Source organism: Seriola aureovittata, chromosome 14 (assembly GCF_021018895.1).
Source record: "Seriola aureovittata isolate HTS-2021-v1 ecotype China chromosome 14, ASM2101889v1, whole genome shotgun sequence".
NCBI lineage: Eukaryota > Metazoa > Chordata > Actinopteri > Carangiformes > Carangidae > Seriola > Seriola aureovittata.
In genome coordinates, this window is record NC_079377.1 from 10,217,702 (window position 1) to 10,238,878 (window position 21,177).

The window sequence follows — 21,177 nt, forward strand, 5'->3', positions numbered from 1 at the left end:
CAGCAGACCTTATCAGGGAGATGGGCATGAGATAAAGCCCGTGTGGTTCTTTGTGGTGCAATAATACGACAGGCTGATAAGGCCTCGTGGGTGACTAGTTCACTGCTGCTTCTCTCCTCCCGCCACTGCCTTTTCCTTGCAAGGAAGTCCCCTGTGGGACTGAGAGATATCAATCCTTTCTGTCAGGTTCCACCTTGTTGTCAGCTCTCCACTTTTGACAAATTACATGTTAATGTTTGCTTTAGCAGTTTCATAGCTTGATTCTTTTATAAGAATAACTTGATGTTGGTATGTTTTTGTATTTACCCCTTGCCAGGTCCAGGGCAACTGTTACCCTGGGTTACACCTGGCTTTAAAATAACATTTGGGTGGTCAGATTGGAACCAGATAGTGCTTGACCACATAAAAATACAGTTGTAAAATATATCCAGGATGTACTGAGGATGGACTCTGATCCTATCGGTCAAAACCGCCTCAACACATACAACAACTGCATGGGTGGAATTGTGTAATTGCGCATGACTGTTCCAGACGGGTGAAGTAGCGGTTAGGCAGGTAGCCGCCATTAGCCAGTAAACACACAAAGCTGTCCTCTCCCCAGTCCTCAACTATGGATGCTATTCAAGAAACTCACGGATGGAGCAAGCAAACACAAGCTTCACGGATGGCTTCCCCTTTCTTCTTCTATCTTTTATTTGTTGTTTGTTGTGTGTTGTGAGGAGGATGTGACGTGAGCTGGTCAAAGCAATCGGATCTCAATATGGACAGTGGTCTATTATCTCCAGCTGCCATCGAAACCAGCAACATTCACATGCTTTTTTTATTTTTTATTTACCTTTTTATCAAATAGATTGTACAAACAATAAAGAGGGCTACAAGTTATTTCAGGATAGACACAAAACTTTTCCCTGCCATCTGTTTTACTACTGATGGAGTCACAGGTTCAAGGCCCATGCCATTACTTTTGCCTCTAATCTACAGCACCTATTAAGATTTCATGAAGTGGTAATGATTATACAGTTACTTCCAGCTTGGAAATACCATAATAATGGCTGTGACAACCAAGGTTTGTGAGTTTATGGAGTGGATGTTTATGGATTAAAAAACAAACACACACAGACTGGCTGACTGGCTGGCCATTGATTTGCGTCGCTATTGACTAAAGAAGGGTGGTGGGCGACACTGCCGCTCAATAGCAGTTACATTTTCATATAAATAACAGCGGCTTTCTGGCCTGTAATTGCCTCAGAAATGACTACAGTGATGAAGGGGCGGGCATAGGGGGGCATGGTATTGATTACACAGGTGGCTTTTTTGAGGCTTTGGACAATTAGAGATCACCTTGACGACATGTCCAGCACATTCCACTTTTTTTTTATCTTAGACTATTCTAATAGTAAACATGTTTCTAATTTTATTTGAGGAGGTTTGACTACACTTCATCACTAACATGTCTCAATTTCCCCCCAGAGGTAAAGTCATACAAAGCGGAGGAAGCAATAAGCAACACCTACATAAACTGTAGTAACCCTCAGCTATGCAGTGTGCACTGTAGATGTTTTTGGTGTCAAGCTGATCAGACATTATAATGCCTCAGCGTTGAAAGGAGATTAAAACTTTGACATCGAGTGTTAAGCTCAGACTAGATCCAACAGAGACATTGAATTCCCACAACAATTTTCTACATCTTTTATAGCAGCTCCTTGTCAGACACAAGGCTATTTCCCAAAATGCACTGGTGAATTAAAGAGTTAAGGAGAAGCAGATACTTCAAGCATAACTGATTTATTAGGCCAAGTGAAGGGAGGAGACGAAGAGAAGAAAACGAATTAGGCCTCACATGCACTTTTAATTACTGTTGTCAAGGTGTTTGCTTTGCCCTTCTGGGAAAAGCAAACCAAACCATCACTCATTGCAGCTACTTAGAAGACCTACAGAATGAGCTATAAAGTTTAACACCTCTTCCATGGGCCAACATTTACTGCAACATAAACAAAACTCAACTCGTCTCAACATCTCTCTTCTCTTGTGAGATAAGTCACCCGGCAAGGCTGATAAACTACGCAGAATGAGGCCACAGATCCGGGGGCGCTCTTCTCACTTCATACGCTTACCTGAGGGATAGAATAGGACAAAGGAACAACATGCGCCTGTCTGTTTGATCTCCCTGTATGAGGTGCGCTGCACATCTAGGCTGCTGACACGTCATGGACAGTTTGCTACTTGCATGGACAGCACTGCTGGCCTTCACTGCACATCTCTTGTTATAGCAAAGCGGCGGGGAAATATTTTCATGCACACGTACTCTCAAACACACAAAAGCATTTTTCCTTTGATGAGGAGGCGGAATAAGCTATCTATGACCAGAGGCTCTGTAACAGTGCTTGGCTGCGATGTACCTTTCTCACAGCTGATAGACAATGCCCTAGGAGCAATAACGATGAAGAAAATACATAAGTCTTGCACTATTTAACTTGAATGTCAAGTGCTGCTTGGTGTATAATTGGAGTTAAAGTCTCTGATCCTCAGTCGGACCTGAGTAATATTGACTGGTAGCTATGGAGGATATAGGGAGGGTCACTAAATCCATTATTCATAAACTGGGGACAAGAGGAGGTTGAGTGTTTCTGCTGACAATGTGGTTGCCCTCACAGAAGCCTGAGACATTTTAAAAGCGGATACAGTTCCCCACCTCGCCAACCCCAGTCCAGATTGGTTTCAGTTGTGCTGATTTCCATACGTCCATACGATATGTCTTGCCTCTCAATATGTAGCTTCCTGCCGCTCATTTACTCTTAATGTTTTATGAGTCTGTGTGGTTTATTGGTGAAAGCAAACTGTAACAATTGAGCATCATTTTCTTGTTCCTGGCAGATACAGTAAGATATTCTCTTCAGTGAAATAAAATATCATCAAATAAATAAAAAAAAAAAAAAAGAATAAAATACAATAAATCAGAGACTAAAGTTAACTGGGATAGACCACCAACAGCATACACCAATTCGCCCACTGTGGCACGCAACAAAATGTTTCCACAGCAGTACATAATTAAAAACAGCATGCCTGCATGTGCATTATATTTTAAACAGGCTTGGATGGAAAGCACAAGGGGCTGGAGATGAGAGCAGTGCAGCAGTGAAAAAGGTAATTAAGTTGACCAGAACAAGGCGAGCTGTCTGTTTAATATTTCATGCAACCCCACACAAAGCACTGTGGAAGCCATCAACAGGGCACCAACAACAATTATGGAATAATTAGCTGAGAAGCACCCTGGAAGATTTCTCTTTGCCAGAGATATATGTGAGTAATTGTATAAGTAATTTGACTTGGCCTGGTCCAAATTGCTCTTTGATCAACCCTGGTAAACACCAGCAGGGTGACTTGGAATACAGTGTAAGTGTGGTTGCATGTGTGAAAGTACAGACAAACATATACTGTATGTGTGTATATTTTTCAAAATCTTTTTTTTTTAGATTTTCAGTAAAAAAAAACACTCCCCTTCTGTGTTTAAGTCAAACTCAAGTTTGAATTCTTCTCACTTTTCATGTAAAGAAATTAGAATTATACGTTAGCTTTTGTGTATATTTCCCCACTTTTCAGAAGAGTATAAAATCATTTTTGACATATTTATGGAAGCACCCTGTAGCCGAACCTAAGACCCCCTGGGTGGACATTTTTCATGACAGCTGTTGTGAACGTCCGTGGTCATATCATAGCTCTGTTTAGCCTATGAACATTAAGAAGAGATGTTTTTTCTTTAAACAAGCCAACATAGTGTTATCAGCCATTAGTGATTAAGCCTGTCCCTTTACAAAATTCAGCATTTGGAAGAACTTGTTGTGCTATAAGTTTGTATTCAAAGTTAACTGTTTATTTCACAAGCTAGCAAGCTAGGAATAAAGAAAGTGGAAGCTTGTTAGCTGAGCTCACTATCGTTAGCACTGATATCCACTATATGTTCCCCTCATTGGTGTTATTTTAACACCTGCACACTCCGTAGTGTCTTCATCCAAAATTATAAAAATGTGGCACCGTGTATATCACTCCATGAATCGAATGATAACAGAGTAACTAACTTGCAGAGTTGAGGAGTAACATGGGGAGTTCTTATATCACAGATGGAGCTAACGCTAACAGCATCAGCCCCCTTGCTGGTTAACTGCCTGTGTTGTTGTTGAAACGGAAGTGATAATGAAGACTGTTTTTACTGTTCGCCCACAATTAATCGAACTAATCAAATTACCAGTAAATTGTCATTCACAACCGAAAATTTATGATCCCTGGAAAACACACAAACATGTTTGCACAGCTATCCTTGTTAGGACATTGCACTGACATCCATTCATTGTGGACAGCCACCGCCACTGCCACCACACACACACACACACACACACACACACACACACACATACACACACAAAAGAAGAATAATTTTTGATGTCTGATTTTTAGAAACTGAAAATTGGACCAAATAATTACACAAGTCAGTTACCATGAAGACATGTACCCCTTTCTTAGCAGAACTGATTTTTAGCTCAGCTTTAATTACCTTAAGCATGTTTATCCTTTGTTCCTTGATATTACACTTAGTTGTTGACACAGAGCGAGACCAGAGTAGATAAATATAAGAAATCTAAGAAAAGAACACAAGGTGTACAGATTGAATCTGGAGAAAATGCGCTCCACATGCGTTAGTTGGGAGATGCTGTACTTCTGCTCACTGTAATGGAGCGAGTAAGAGTGAGACTATTTTTATCCCTCCCTGAGGCCTGGGGCAGCTGTGTCAAAAGTCAACAACTATAGTGACTCCATGCTGCGCCGCTTCGGTCCCAAGCATACACAAACACGCTCTCTCTTCCGCATACAAACCCACATATGCATAGACACACTGAGATTTTTTTTTTTTACAGTTTGGAATACATGAGAATAAAGAATTCTTAAAATGTGAATGGTGGATGAGGTAAAACAGGCTGAACGGTTTACAGGCTGGGCCAATACAAACTAAATCCATCCTTTGCACTGTAATAACAAATAGAATGTCAATGCTTTAACCTTGTAACCCAGAAAAAAAAGCGAACATGCCTCACAGTGTAACATTGACGATGAAATCAAATTTACCCCATGTTAGCCATGGCAATATTGCTCTGTATGAGGCAAGCCCATAACGTATTGATGTACAGCTTTGAGAATGACAAGCTGTACTCACTGTGATTTGTTACACTAATAAAAGTGAAGACACATTATTGTCCTGCCCTCTCAAATACACATTTGCACACATCGTCCTCTCTCTCTCTCTCTCTCACACACACACACACACACACACACACACACACACACACACACACACACACACACACACACACACACACACACACACACACACACACACACACACACACACACACACACACACACACACACACACACATCCTCATTCCTCTTCATGGACCACTTGGCTTTGTAGTGGCAAAGAGCTTGAACAAATTGAGAAATGATTGGAATTGAAAGATGAGTAATGGTGATTCTAGCGCTCTCCCTTCTCAATATGGAGATGATGAGATTTGATTCTTTGAGGTCAGGTACATCATCCGAGCCGAGTGGCTGCTCTGTCTATGACTAAAAGAGGTAAGAGGCCATTCACTCTCACATACAGGCTTTTGCCACAATCGGTCACAGCTGACATAAAATCAATGCTATATTTACCAGTGCCATTACCATACTATTACCACTATTCAGCGCCACTTAAACAATTTCGGCTCATAATCTGTATCTTAACCATATGACGAGCATGGGGGATATGTTAGAGGAGAGTATTGCCTCCTCCCCTTTCATGTGAGTGTGACTGAATCAACACTGAGGGACTAACTGAGGTCAGTGAAGCTCCCCTATTCAATCCTTTCACTGCTGTGTCCTCATCATGGTCAGCTATTAACTCACCATTACAGTGCCATTAGGCTAGCTTTGCCACACACTGCACTGCAAACTGCCAAACGCACTAACTAGCAAATGGCAGTTCTGGTTTTCGCTGACACTCAGAGAAAACGAGGAGAAAGCAGGGAAAGAGGAGACCGGCATCTGGTTGTGAATTTAAATGTGGCAGAGCTGGCTAGAGCGGGGAGGTTTGTTAATATGCATCGTTGACACAAATTCAGCGATGATTACTAGTATTCTCTCTTTGATTAATTGATCCCACAAAAGGAGCACAGAGAGACAGGGGAATATCAAATTTTCATTACAGCTCTTCATTAATGCAAGACTGAATAAAACTAGAAAAACAAAGTGTTCAATTAGAAGAAAAATAAATAATACACTTGGACACCTTCCCGTCTGCAACATTCCACTGATGATCTTTAAATTACACGCTCTGTTGCTTTTAGACCTTTTTGATGAAAGTGGAGAAGGTTCGGCAGCCCTGGCTGTCTTAAGATATCATCCCAGAGAGCCTGGTAGAGGGGTGGGGGGGTGGGGGGGGACTCCAGAAGTAAGAGTGACTTGTGTCAGCACAAACCACGCATACTCAAATCACTTGTGAGATGGATGTGTTTACTGCTACCCTCTGTTCATTAGAGCATGACAGTTCAGTGATGAATAATCTCATGGGAAGCAAATCCCTGTTTGGACACTGTTTCTTTAATACTGAAATACTTCGGCTTCTCTGCATCTCTCTTTTTTTTTCTGTCAGGCCTAATATATTTTATGTGAAGTTGCAAGGGAACACTGTACGTGTGAACAGCTGTAACTTTCAAAATCTGTAACACTTTTCTTAGTTTGAATCCTTCGGTTTTGATCGCTCCACCATTGAGCACCAGGATCTCTGCCTGGCTTGTCGCCTTTTTCCTCCGATGCATGATTGAGTTTCGAGTAAGCTAAACAGAGATGTGATATTGCTATTTTAAATTGGAAATAACACGCTCTCTTTAGGTTTCGAACCTGTTTAAGATGCATATCATCACCATGGCGCTAAAAACAACATCCCAGCCCTATACTGGGATTGTTACCATAGCAACAGAAAAAAAAGTAGGTTCCAAACTGTGAGGTGACAACTGTTCAAACACGACGATAACACCCAATAAATAAAAAAATGAATGTAAAATTTTCAGACGGAGATGGAGTCAAACACTTAAGCCACAACCACACACGTGTTAACATTAGTATGTTTTTTCTTCTGCATTACTTTTCCATTTATAGTACATATGAGCATACCTGTAACAATAATATGGTATCTGATTAATGTGCCTTGACAAGCAGCACAGGAAAGCTGTATATACCAGTGAATCCTGTGGGCATTAAAAGCAGGTCTTTTGTATGTCTGAGTGCAGCGCCTGCATGGGAGGTAATTACTGGGCCTGAGACCTTAACAGGAGGAGTGCGTGAGAATAAGATACTTTCCCTGGGAAGGTGTTTTAATAGGAGTATTGGGGATAGCGTGACACAAGTTCTCTCCTGAGACCTGCAGCACCTCTCTCAGGTAACAATCTCACCTGTAGCAGCAAATCAGCCCGTGCCATATTCACTTAATGAAGCACGCAATTGTGCATTATCAGAGCTCCAACAGTAAGGTGAACTGAAAAAACACATAAAGGATGACATTTTCTTACTCGAAAGTGGAGATACTCAGACAGTGGGCTTGGTAGTCTCTCTTCTCAAGCCATTTTACATGATTAATAGGGTAGAGAGCAGGAGTTGAAACTGCAATTAAAGGTGTCTTCCATCAGAAGGAGAAGCCCCTTTCTGGTAGTCAGCTAAAGGAGGACCGAGGGGAGCAATGCTCCACCAGAGAAGTCATTATTTCTCCACCATCCTCTCTGCTCTATGGAATACATTAACTTCACAGTGTCGCTGCGTCTAAGCCAGAGTGCCTTCAATGCTTGTTTTTTTAAAGGGATGCATGCAATTAGAAGAAGGGAAAGAATAAAGTGCTTGGAATAGTCCATAACACAGAGATTGAGTAGAAGCACAAAACAAGCTCAGTGGGCCCCTCGGGGCCCTGCCTGAGACTGAGGAGTACCTCTGATAGTCACTGTCACCGCTGCTCATTGACAGCAAGAAAGGAAGAAAACAACTTCGGAGCCTCCATTTCAGAATAAATGGCTTCTTAAAAATGTACAGATGGATTTCCAATAAGAGACATCCACCATTGTTTGTGCAGAAAAATAAATAATACTTCCTTTGTGGGGGATAAAATACCTTAACAGCATCAAAGAAAAATCTAACTCTCCTTTAATATTCTGTGCAGATATTACACGGGAAAATGTATTAGCATGTTTTACAGAGAAGGTGCCGCACACCCACGTCTTATAAACTTTGTTCCAATTCTTCTTCTGTATGGATTACCCTGCTGCACAGACGAACTAAGGATCATTACATCCGTAATTCCCTGTTTTGCATAATGTCATTGTGAATATTTCCCTGGACTTGACTTTCAGCTACAGTGCAATTAATTATATATACGGACATACTTTGCCAGGGCACGCTATCATGTACAGACAAGTCTTATATCCTTGTGGAATACTTGTTCAAGTAGCCTCATGAATATGCTTCACCTTAGAAAAAGGGAAAGTGATTGTGGAGAATCATAATTGGAGAAACGGCAGAAACATTATTATGGATCTAGTCCTGCTTCCATGTGCGCTACAGTAATGAGCCTGAGGAAAGTGATTGTCGTACATTTGATGGTTCGCTGACTTCACAGTCATTGTCTTTATCTGCGATAGAAAGGAGAGGCGGGGGGAAGGATCACAATTCCTTTGAGGTGCATTTAAATCATAGTCTCCACATATTACTCAGAAAATTCCCTCTTGAGAGTGTGAGCTGAGATGGCGTCCTTCAAGCCCCGCTGGGTTTCCTGTCATCATGAAATGGGAGCAGGAGATTAGGGGGGTAAGGGATGTAGAGGATGAAGAAGGAGGGGGGTAAATACTGAAATCTGGTCTAATCCCATATCATACAGCTGAAGATACACTCCTTCTAAGACATTTGTGCTCAGAGCTGAGGTAACTGAAAGGAATGAGGGGAATACCAATGGGAATCAGCCGTATAATAAATAGTTTGCAAATTATGCATCTCTGGATATTCAATAATGGAAATCAACAGTCTGTCACACTCATTCAATACATTCACTTTAGGAAATAAGACAATTTGGCCATTATGGGAGAAACTAACGAGCTCCTAACACAATGTTATAGCAAATTAGGCCACAGAGTGATTATATTATAATATTATTCCATATGATGGTATGGATCCACTAAGGGCACAGTTCAACCAAACAAGGTTTTTGCAGGTGACTGGCTGAGTGCTGCTATTCTTGCATAAAAAACGCATCAAAGTGGCAATTTTGCACACCTCATTGTGTTTAATGGAGTGCTGTAAAACACGTCCTTTCCAGTGTAATTAATGAAGAGAAGACAGAAGCGTGAAACACATATCTAAAAGGTTTGTATCAGAAGTATTTCCAATTTCATAATGTATTGTGATTTAATTTTCTGCTATTTCTTCCATTTAGCTGCAGCACACGGGTTGGAAAACATCCCTTATGACAGTTAAATATTATGAATGTTAAGTCTTTTAAAACATACTTCAAATAATGTCAATTCTATTATATTTATGTTATTTTATTTTCATTTGACATACTATCTTAATTCGGTTCTTCATTTTTAACTCTTCCACAGAACCAAAATCTTGTAATGCATTTCTATCAGGAGTTATTTGTGTATCTAACGGTCCCGTTGCTCATCTTCACGTTCATATGTCTCCCCTCCGTCTCTTTAAAACCCCTTTTTACTCTCTCATGCTTCTCTCCTTTTCTAATGAAATGCAACATTTCACAAAGCCCCCAGATTAATGTGCGGAAATAAACAAATAAGAGGAAGCATTCAGAGCAGCCGCTGATGCGAGAGGAGAGGGGATTCTCACAACCCACTGCCCCTGCTGTAAGAACATGCCTTATCAACAGTTTCTCCCTGTAAAATGTCAATGGAACGCTACACATTTCATCAACAAGGCTGTGCATGCTTCTGCTGTAAGATGCATGATCTCTTAACCTTGCTATTCCATGCGAGGCCCCCCGCTCTCACCTCACCTGTCTGTGCAGCTCAGGTCTTTCACCTCTAACATTCAGCACTAGTGCAACCTAAAGCCCAGCATGCAGGCTGAGGCTGTCTTCTTAAGAGATGTTTCCATTAAGATATTACCTGTGAATTTCCTCAGCAAACCTCTCTTTGTGTTTGTCTTTGGCTCCGGTCCAAGAAAGAGAAAGGCTGCAATGTAACGCACTATACCCACAGCATCTTTTAAAAAGGTGTTCACATGCTACAGCTGCGTTGCACCAGGTGAAAACATTCACCTCTTGTCACAAGGGCCCTGGATGAGAATGAACTACATGGTATTTAAATGAATTGCAAAAGCTTGTTAACTGTTCAGAAATGAGTTAGCAAGTCTGTGTGGTGTACAAGCAAGTGAGTAAATTTGTATGTATATTAATTCAGCACTGCATCGGGATGAGCTACCTAGCAAAAGCTGTTTTGCCTTTTTCTTTTTTTTTCCTTTTTTTTTTTTTTTTTTTTTTTTAAAGAGCCCTGTCTATGCAAATCGTTGGACAGGACAGGTTTCATCACACATGAAAATAGTGTATAAAGGAAATCTCGCCTGTTTCATCCTCGTTCAGGTGTTTCGTGCAGGTGGAAAGGAGCCCAGAAAGCAGCAGAACACACGGCGATCGCAGAACATTTACACATCTGAGTGAGCACATCTGTCCTTTTAAACCCGTATTCCAATTTATGGTCTTTTGAACATCTTGTTTGTGTCCCTTTGTGGCATTTGCTGACGAACGTTGCACGAAAAAGGTTGTATCATTTTAAATTGGCCGGTTACCCCTAGATTAAAACTAGGGGCTAAAAATCACTTCAACTGGCCTGGAGGCTTGGGGGGAGGAAAAAAAAAGAAAACATGGCAAAAAAAAAAAAAGCAGATCCACACAGAGCGAGTATGGAGGTGTCTCATAAGAACAACATCACGACTGCTGTGTGTCCTCAGGACAGGCCTGCTTATGTCACTGCGTGCTTACTGTATGTGTGAATCTGGGTGTGTGGGCAGCTGGGGTTGAGGCAAACTTCAAGACCTATTTCATGTTTGTATGTGTGTGTGTGTGTGTGTGTGTGTGTGTGCTGGTCTGTAGCGTTCTTGTATGTGTGTATGTGTGTATATGTACGTGCGATGTTCCTGTAGGCTCCTGGCTAGCATCAGTGTTGTTGTCAGTAAATGGGTGCTAGCAAGAGGAAGGTCATGTGGTAGCCAGCAGAAATTATGTCCAGGACAAAGATGCACTGTATGGAACCAACCCTTATTACCACACAATTTCCCTCATCTCTCTCTCTCTCTCTCTCTCTCTCTCTCTCTCTCACACACACACACACACACACACACACACACACACACACACACACACACACACACAGACAGCAGCTGTAACACAACATGAAGGGGTGAGCAAGCACGGGCTCCTTTTTTTACCACACGCAACATTAACATACTTGTCGTATTTGCCATTAAATGGTGACTTCCTCCTTCTTTTGTGGTTATAGAATTCAACACAGTTACCATCACCATTAAAGCCCCTGAAAATTCGGCTTCAAATCTGATCCTGTATTTCTCTATGATATCAAATACTCAAGACTAACAACAAAAGCAACAAAAGTTTGAAAAACATCTTTCATAAAGAGTTGGATCACCACCATCCCACTGGCGGTCATTAGATCCTGATTCAAATGCTCCTAAACCTGCAAGTAATTGACATCATCTTTTTCCAACCTAGCCCCGCCCACTTCAAATCAGTGAGAAAAGCACAAAGAAAAAAAAAAACAAAAATGTGAAATGTAGAAAACTCTTAGTAAGAAGCAGATTGAGAAAATAGGACTCAGGGGCTTTAACCTAACCTACAGTGTGTTATTCAGTGTATTCGAAAGCGTGTTCTTGACTTACGATGTGGAGCTTCAAGAAGTCTCCGAGACCAGAGGAGCTATCCACCCTCACCAGGACAGCATCCTTCAGGTGCGTGCTGAAACCAATGGCTAGCCGGTCTGCCCTCGTGCTGGGACGGTCATTTGGCGGCCACGTGTATGTGATCAGTCCACCATCTCGCCCAAATATGTACGTTGTTCCCGCTGCAGAAGAAAAAAAAAAAAAAAAAAAGAAGAAAGAAGATGTTAACAGTGTATCCCCAAATAACAACCAGATGTGAACCACCGACTGTCAACACAAACATTATTACCACAGCAAAGCCGGCATTGATGCCGTGTGTGTACAGAGCACCGTCAGTCTGGAGTGTTATATTGTGCTGAGTAATGACTTTGCAAAGCTCTGAGCAACATATCACTCTTGAACAGCTCTCAGCTCCGTCTGGGGGTTTAAGTACACTCATGTCAATTCATGAGTCTGGGAAAATTCTACGGAAATTAGGGAGGCAGGTACTGCTTTCCTCATTATGCTGCACAATTACTCAGTTTTACTGCCACTGCCTGCTTCACCTCTAGAGGGAAGAGATACAAGTGAGTTCGCAGTCACGTCCCCCCCGGTGCCAGGGTAACCAGCATGGCAAAATGGGGCACCTCCCCATCTCTCGCGCTTCATTAGCAGCCTCAAAGGCAAGCACAGCAAGCAACATTATTGACTGACTGGTCCAATTATGTCCTTCTTGTGACCTCCAAACCAGCTATTTCCTGTCTCGCCGCATTACCTCATTGTCTCTAGAAGCTGTATGAAAAGGTTTGAACATGACCTGGTGGATGGGAGAGTGGTTCTAATTACCCGGCTATTCAGTGAGAAGAAGCCTTGCGGCAGTTTGCCAGTGACCTAGTCAAAGTGATGGTTAGAAATAAGTTCTTCTCGACTAATGAAAGAAGTAGTCTATTAAAAAGTGGGGGTATGTTCATGTGTGAAGCCACAGTCTCAGGTACTGATGGTTGTCAACCATCCAGCCCTTCCACCATTTCAGAGCTGTCAGAGTTGTCTCAATCAAATAAGTGCCTATTTCTTTCCAATTAGAAACCCTCATTAAGGCAGCGTTTCAGTTCATTTTTTACAAGACATGGAGAAGTATGGTCATGGAACAGGATGTGTGCGTATATGTGTGCGCAAGTGGGAAAGAATGAGTATGTGATTGGGAAATAAATGTCTGTGAGAAAGCCTGAAAATGAATGCAGCTGTCAGATTAGCATAAAAACAGCTATCTTCATGAAAAATTAGACAAGGAGCTCTGCTAGTGTGTTATGCCTGTACGTGTGTGTGTGAGTGTGTGTGTGAGAGGGAGAAAGAGAGTGTGCGAGAGAGAGACAGAGTGTGTTAATATTCATAGGGGCAGGGAGTTAAACAGCCTTAGCCTGAACAATAGATTATAAATCATTCTGACTGTAATTCCAATATTTTCTTGTAAACCAGTTCACAAGGATATAAAACTATCGATAAATTTTGCATTTATTTATATATTTCTGTTGTTTTCTTCCCTCTGGCTTTTCTTCATAGTGTAGTGATTAAAGTGCGTCGCTTTACTCTCAAGTTCCTTTTCCCAATTCAGTTCCCTTATTTGAGTCAATACACATTGTCAACCATTAGCTAAAAAGAATTGCATCATTAATTAACAATAATGTGATTAACTGATGATGTTGGGACACACAGATCTATGGCAGGATTTATTGTTTTCATAAAGCATAACTTGCATTTGTAAAACATGATGAAATAACACTGTAAGCATTTCTTGTTCTCCTAATGGATAAAGCCTTATGAAGCTTGATGACTTCCACAAAGGAAAAGACATTATGTGTAATATATTTGCGAGGCAGGCGTCATTTCTTTTTCATGAAGTCTGGCGGCTACTGCTGGAAAGCCTTCTTGTTCCTCTAATGCATATCTGATGTTGGCCCCTTCACAGAGCAATCTCCAATTCGTGTAGCTCACGCTGGACTGTTGTCACTGTCTCCGAGTTCCCCCCCCCCCCCACCCCGGGCCACCAAACACTTGCTCCATGCTCCAGCTTATTATAATTAAGCTCTTTTAAACCATGTCAGTGTTGGAACTCACTGGGCCCTTAAGCGTCCATTTCCCCCTCTGTCTATTCATACATTTTGACACCCACTTTATCCCAGTGACAGCTTATTTACTGTTGGTGACCTCCAAAAAAAAAAAAAAAAAATCAAAGAGAGATTGCTCATTTCAGTGGACTGGTGAGCAGATCTGGCTAGTGTCACCCTTAAGCTAAATGGATAAACAGCAAGACCCCTCACGTCAAGGCACCAAGGGTCAACAGCTACTATCTGACATGCAGATTATATAAATGGTGCCAAAACAGATTCAGGGAGCGCATATAATAAGGGTGGCGATATGTGGAGAAGCAGCCTAAAATCCATATGAGATTGCGAGAGTGGTGGAAAAACTCCTTGAGGGGCTGTTGAGGATTAAGATACATGGAGAAACATGGCTAATGCACACCTACACAGTTGTGCAGTGGCATGAAATCAGCAGACACGTGCCAGTGTAACTCCAGTGGTGGGAGTAATTATGCACTGGTTCCATATTTGTTATTTCTGCGCTCTCCTGGGACACTGAGTCTGATATGGATCTGTTGTAGTCATTAGATACAGTAGTGTCCTGGAAATACTTGCCTGTTTGTTGTCTCTTTAATTTGACAAGAGTTTCAGTTTATTCCCCATTCACCCACTGTCTAATAAAAAAAACAAAACAAAAAAAAAACAAATGAAAGGACTGTATCTAGGTACAGTGAGGGGGGTTGGAGACACAAAGTGCTTAGAGGTGTAGCACTACACAATACAACCCTGAGAAACAGAAAGTAATTAAGATTTCCTTGCCTCTCGTACTCCCACATGCATTTATATCTCCTGCATTCATATGCATTTCCCTGGAGACGTCATGGTGCGGAAACCGAGAGGCGCTGTGTTTCGAGGCAAGTACTGCTAGGTCTTACTCAAGGCTATTATAGACGATCAGACCTGCAGGATGAACTCCTCAACCACAAGCCTTCCCCTGTAAAAGGATAATGAATTAATCTGCCCTCGTGTTGGACTACATTGAGAGCTGGCTGCTGTGTCAGTTAACATCAAAGAAGATAAACATTGGCAGATCAAACGCTCTGCTTTCATTAAAAATGTAGCACCATCCCAAGAGTTACCCGTGCATTTGGCCAAATAGGTGTGTGGGATAGTAGACTGTGGGATCGCAAACGTGGCCCGTGTGTGTGTGTGTGTGTGCATTAGAGCCCTCTTGACACTGGCTTCTGAATGTCTCAATCCATTTCTGCTGCAGTGAAGCAGGGGCGATATAGCAAACTGGCCTATATGCGCTGAGTGTTAACAAGAATGTGTAGCGTCACACGAGGAGGCGTACAGGTGTGAGCAAAAGGAAAGTAGCCCTGGCTGCGCGCCTCAGTGTAGCAGCTGCGAGGTGGTTAGGATGTACAGAGCAGGCAACGTGTTTGACTATACGGCTCAGCTAAGGTCAGGCCCGCAGACTGTCTTTCCTCCGACCTCCAACACGGCCATCATAACGAGCCTCATATTACCACCTCTGCCGAGAAACTGGGGAGAAATCCAATCATAATTACATAGTTGTGATGGAAATATGAAAAGGAGAGATGACATTATGGATCTGCTTTCTGTCAGCACCTAGCAATTGCGTTGCTCTCTATTTGCTGCCAAGGATTCCCGTAATGACTGGTGTGCAAAAATAGATTACCCAAGATGTGGCATATAGTGTGGCTTTTTTGAAATTAATTTTTGATCATTTCCGTGAATCTCATGAATGGAATTTCAAAGTAGGATAACTTCTTTTCTCAGTCGCATCCCGTCTATATCCACATATCTTATAGACACAAACAGCTTTCAAGGTTTACTTTTAACTCATACGTATATCTTTACAATGGAAATGAGCTCAGTGAGTGATCTGTGAAACACTTAAACTCTGACAGAAATAACTAGATGAACATTTACACAACTTGCTACGTGTTATACATCCCCAACCTATTAAAAAGGACAAAACTATATTAAGGATAACATCATTTGGTTTTTATCTTTGGTCTGCCCTCCCCCCCCTGGGAGGAGTACAATTAAAAGAAGCTTAATGATGTCTATTGGATTACCATTTCAGTTTCCAGAGAAATCATTACCACGATTTATGAGGACACTATTATCCAATCAAACACTATCGGTATCTGTTAAAGGAGCTATCTCCGATCAATGCTCCTGAAGATTTAGTGCCATGAGGGAAAATTGTGAGTCAACGTGATCAATTTTTTTTTTTTTTCTTCCCCCTGATCTACCTTTTACCTCTCACTATATTTTACCTTTTGGGACAATTAAATGGTCTGGTAGCCGAGGAGATGAGGTGGTAAATAGAATATTCGGTTATGAGCCAAAGCATTCAAACTCATAGCTAATTAAATGTCTTTTCAGCTGCATGTTCTAACTTGGCAGCGATTACAAAGCTGTGAATTACGGAGCTGGTCGAGTAGGGGCACCGTTCACACAGACTCAGTGTATGATTAAATGGTACATCACACCCCATGATCCAAAATAATGATGCCAATACACTGACATCTATCTACAGTATATACTCTACGGATTCTTGTTTTTCCACAGTATCATTCCTCTCTAGGTTTTTTTTTTTTTTTTTTTTTTTTACCAGTATCACAATTATTCAAATTTTTTGTGACATGCACCAGCAACAGTAGAAGACGGATTGGATCATTTAAATGTAAGTGGATTACATGTCTCAAACAGTATTTTTCCTGTTAGCCAGTCTCGTAGTAATTTCAACTGGCAAAAGAATCGCAGGACACAGCGATTTCAGCTTTCAGGTTTGATCTCAAGTACATTACGTGATTATATTTTACCTGCGTGTGCGTTATTTGTTTCCGACAGATCTCGCAGGGTGTAAAAGAGAATCTATGGCTTTGTTTCCCAGTCACTTCCTGTTATTTTTAATGAATGTAGAACCATGAGTCACACCATTCAAGCAGCTGTGCACGTCACAACCAAGGACAAAAAGTTCTCCTGCATTAGAAAGTTGTTCAACACTTTCAGTGCTGTCAATACAGTTATATATTGTTACATATATAGCATTGTTTTGTTCTACTTCTGTAATGAAAATGGAATTTATATGAATCTTTCTCAGTCCTTTCTGGACAGAAAAACGTCAGTATTATATGACATGATGCAGTTTAATCAAGTTAACATTGCGGCCATTTCATTACGTGACAAGCTTTTTTTATGTAACTTTCTGTTGAGTTTACATGTCCGTACTGATTTGTTCTGCCCCTGGCTATATTAGTGACTGTGACCACTTCTTTCATACAATTTAGTTGCTCTCTGTCGTTGCCGCTGTAAATGTAAAGCATCTCCTTCCTGTACAGCAAAAGATGTTTTCCCGGGAGGACTGCACTTCCCCGTCGGTGTACGGTGGGGCTTTGTGTTCGCGAGGGTGACATTTCTGTCAGGGTTTGTCTCGTCTGTGCCTGCGTGGCGTTCTGGCGACACGCTGTGAACTTTACGGCTCCACAACACAAGGACAGGGGGCTACGGTATGAAGCATCACCTTGGATCTTTGCTTGTCCTGTTCACCTACTGAGTCCACATCAAAAGGTGGTGCGTAGAGCACTGCAGTCATGTCCTGTGCTACTTAATCAAGTCATGTGTGCATGTACCGATCCCACTCATAGGCTTACCTAAGTCCTTTTGTGGATATGTAGGCCAATTTGACTTTGATGTAATTCCCTCAAGCAGGAAAAAAATAGCTTAATTTTTTTCACTCCAAGTATATCCACATGTGGCTGTGCTACAGATGAGGAACAGGCTGGTGGATACACCTTTCCTATAGCCAGGCAGCTCCTGTCTAATGCCACTGAACCGCTTCTTTCATGTGGCAAGGAAGCTCTCAGCACCGGAGCACCACAGTAGTTTAATATGTTATCTCCGTCCGAGCAGATTAAATTTAAAGTGCTATATATTCACTCGTGGCAATTTGGCACCTTTTCCACAAGTACACAAGTTCCCTCTTTTTTTTTTGTGGTAGATCTCTTTTGTAGTGCTCTCTGCTGTACATCACAGCTGTCAGACTGCGCTGCTTTGACTGGTGATGAAAACCACATCTACTGAAAATGTATTTTCCCCGTTGCCAACACCACCACATTTGCACTCTGAACTTATAGTCATGACAAAAGTCCCACATTGCATGCCATAGGTTTTTTTTATTTTATTATTATTTATTTCTTTCTTTTATTCTGCTGTGTTCACTGACTTGCAGAAATGGACCCCCGAGTTATTTCAAATAGCAAATGTAAGACTTCTGGGTAAAAGAGGTGGAAATTATTTAAATTATTTAAATGCATTATTATTTCTTAGTGAATCAAGCACAATATTTGTGCTCAAAGGCAGTAATGTTAGATGTAGTTTGATGTGAAATTTGTAACTCATGTTAACTTAGCTCACAGTCTAGTTATGTAGGGTTGTTATAGTTTTTGTTTAACCTTTGTGAGCAACACTAAAATATCTTTTTTAGTTTTTGTCATGGTTTGACTTCTAGTGTTTTCGTGGTGGGTTTACAGTACAGTAGTTTTCTAAAAATGTACTTACTCTTATAATTAATTGGTGTATTTTGAGTGTATGGCTTGTGTCTTGGCTAGTTGTTGGTAGCTAGTTGCTTGTAATAAAAAATTAGTCAAAACACCTTTAAAAAGACAAAAAAAAACGCGTCAAAATAATAATTCTAAAATGTGTTATGTACAAATTTCATGATTAGAGCAATTATGATGTTTCATGAAAATTTTAAGGCGAGACACAGCAGAGAGAAACTTTTTTCATGCACTGGTCAATTTTTATACTTTTGCGTGATTAACTTCCATACCATCTATTCTTTCAGACAAGTGGAAAGAAAACGTCCAAAATACTCATTTGGGTGTATTTTTTGTTACATAAACTAGACAGATATATTCATATGTATATTCTGAAGGTTTTTACAAAGGGGTTTGTTCATCTATCATTCATAACCTGATTTATAGAACATTTTGTTCCTAAAAGCATGATGAAAATGGACTTTTTATTACAGTATTTTCTGATTTATGGAGTGATAAAAAAGAGACATCCAAATCCCCCTCTGTAAAAACCTTTGACTCCAATATGTCAACAAAATGAAACAAGTACTTTGAATCTGGCTACATCCAATGCTCAGATTTCTGCTCTGGGAATTTATGCAAATTGGTCTAAATCTGAATAGATAATGCTTCATTTGCATATTCAAACATAACATTTCTGAAAACATGTAATGCAAAAAATCACCTGTAGTGTCTTGCCTTAAGAACAGATCCCTACAGGGGAAAAAAAAAAGACCCTCCTGTCAAGTGTCTCTTTTGCAGCTGATGTGGCAAAATGCTTTGACATGTGAGGTGATTAATTGCCTGTCACCTTTGACTGGCAGCCTTTTTGTGTTAGGATAATTAAGTGCAGTGAACAACAACGGCTCTGAAAATATGAGTTGAGACCAATTGTACTTCCAGTTGTTTGGAGTGGGCAGTTAGAGCACAGTTTCTGGTCGTCAGTCCTGTGGGTACAAATGAAGAAATAAAAACTAGACACCGTGTTATGGTGGATACAGCCAAACCCCACCCAATCTCTATTTCTATATTTGTTCATTGTTCTATTGCAGTATGGCGAGGTCCTTTTAACAATTTAAACCTCGCTCTCAAGCTTTGCTGGTGGAAAAAGCCATTCTCTATCCTCAGCGGCGTGAGCAGCCCTTCGGGAGACTAAAAAGACTATGGATTGTTGACTCGTCTTAATCCTCAGCACAAACAACTGCCTCTCTTATAATGGGATAGGCCGTTAAAACAGAACCAGCAGGCATGAGAAAAGGTTTCAATGCAGGTTGGAGCTGGAACAATCCTGCACAACATATGACAGAAGTGACAGCAAAAAAAAAAAAAAAAAAAACTTTCACCGTGACCGTTTAACATTATACGTTCGGGAGGGTAGGATTCCCTCAGCAAGCTCAAAACAAGAGACATAGTATTCCAGTTTTGTGCGAGCATCTCATCCATTTTATACATCATTTCGATCTGGCTAGTGGGCAGAACCAATACATTCATTGTGCAAGAATGGAGGGGAAACTGAGCAATTCCACCAGCCAGTCTATAACTGCTGCACCCATAACATAAAATACTGTATACTGCAGACTCTGCCACATTCCGCTTTGCTTCCTTCCACCTTTCTTTCTCTCTTCTTTTAAGTGATAAATCCTTCTTTCGGTCTTTATCAGAAGGCCGGAGCTGAGCTATTCTCTTTGCAGTCAGCAAAAAGCAAGTGGACAGAGGTGCTAAATCAACCCGGAGTGCAGACGGCCTGCTTACTTTGTGTTGGCTTAATAAGTCTGGGCATATTGGCATATATACAGCGCAGTCAATATAAACTTTTACACTTCATTGACCAGAGACTTAATCTTCCACCAGCCGATAGGGTATTCAATTATATCTACTGTTTGAGATTGAGATATCATGAACACCTAAGCTAACATAGCGTGCTTTATTTGAATGCTTATAGGCCGAGCATTTTTGCTTTATTGATAATAGTCAATGTAATTAAACAACATTTTTGACACTTGAAATTGTTTTGACAAATCATTAGATGCACTAAGGTGAGAGAAAAAACACAGCTACATACGAAAAAAGGACAAATCCGCAGGCAGTCGCCCTTCGTCTTTAGGCTTGACGAGGCAAATATTCTAATTAGCCCATTTCCCCAGTATTGTTTTAACAATATCCAGTGACCTATGAGCCTTAAGCTCTTTCTAATGAAGACAATCCCAAAGCAGCATTTCCACATAGGACAGCTGACAGTGTCCAACCTGCCTTCATAAGCTGCAATGGATTAATCCCCTCTCTTTCTCTCTCTCTCTGTCCCTCTCTCACTCTCTCTTTCTCTCTGCTTTGCTAATTTGATGTAATTAAATTAAGTGGAGACTAAAAGTGGGGCATTGCTGCTTGCCCCCATGATTGGTCATCCCTATTAGAGGGTATAAGATGCCGGCTCCAAAATCATAGGAGCAACAAAACCTAATAAACACAGAGAGAGAGAGAGAGAGAGAGAGAGAAAAAGAGAAAAAACATGGGAGCACTTAAGTCAGACC

At 41.1% G+C, this 21,177-nt stretch overlaps 1 protein-coding gene across 23 annotated transcripts in view; it reads right to left on the reverse strand.

Annotated features, from left to right (window-relative positions):
• The window catches only part of LOC130181242 (neurexin-1a), a 248,404-nt gene that overhangs the window by 72,457 nt on the left and 154,770 nt on the right, over positions 1-21,177 (reverse strand). For all 23 annotated transcript variants that reach the window (XM_056395209.1, XM_056395225.1, XM_056395219.1 and 20 more), the window contains one exon: positions 11,977-12,158. In XM_056395209.1, coding sequence (XP_056251184.1) covers positions 11,977-12,158 — 182 coding nt within the window. The remainder of the gene's footprint in view (positions 1-11,976; positions 12,159-21,177) is intronic.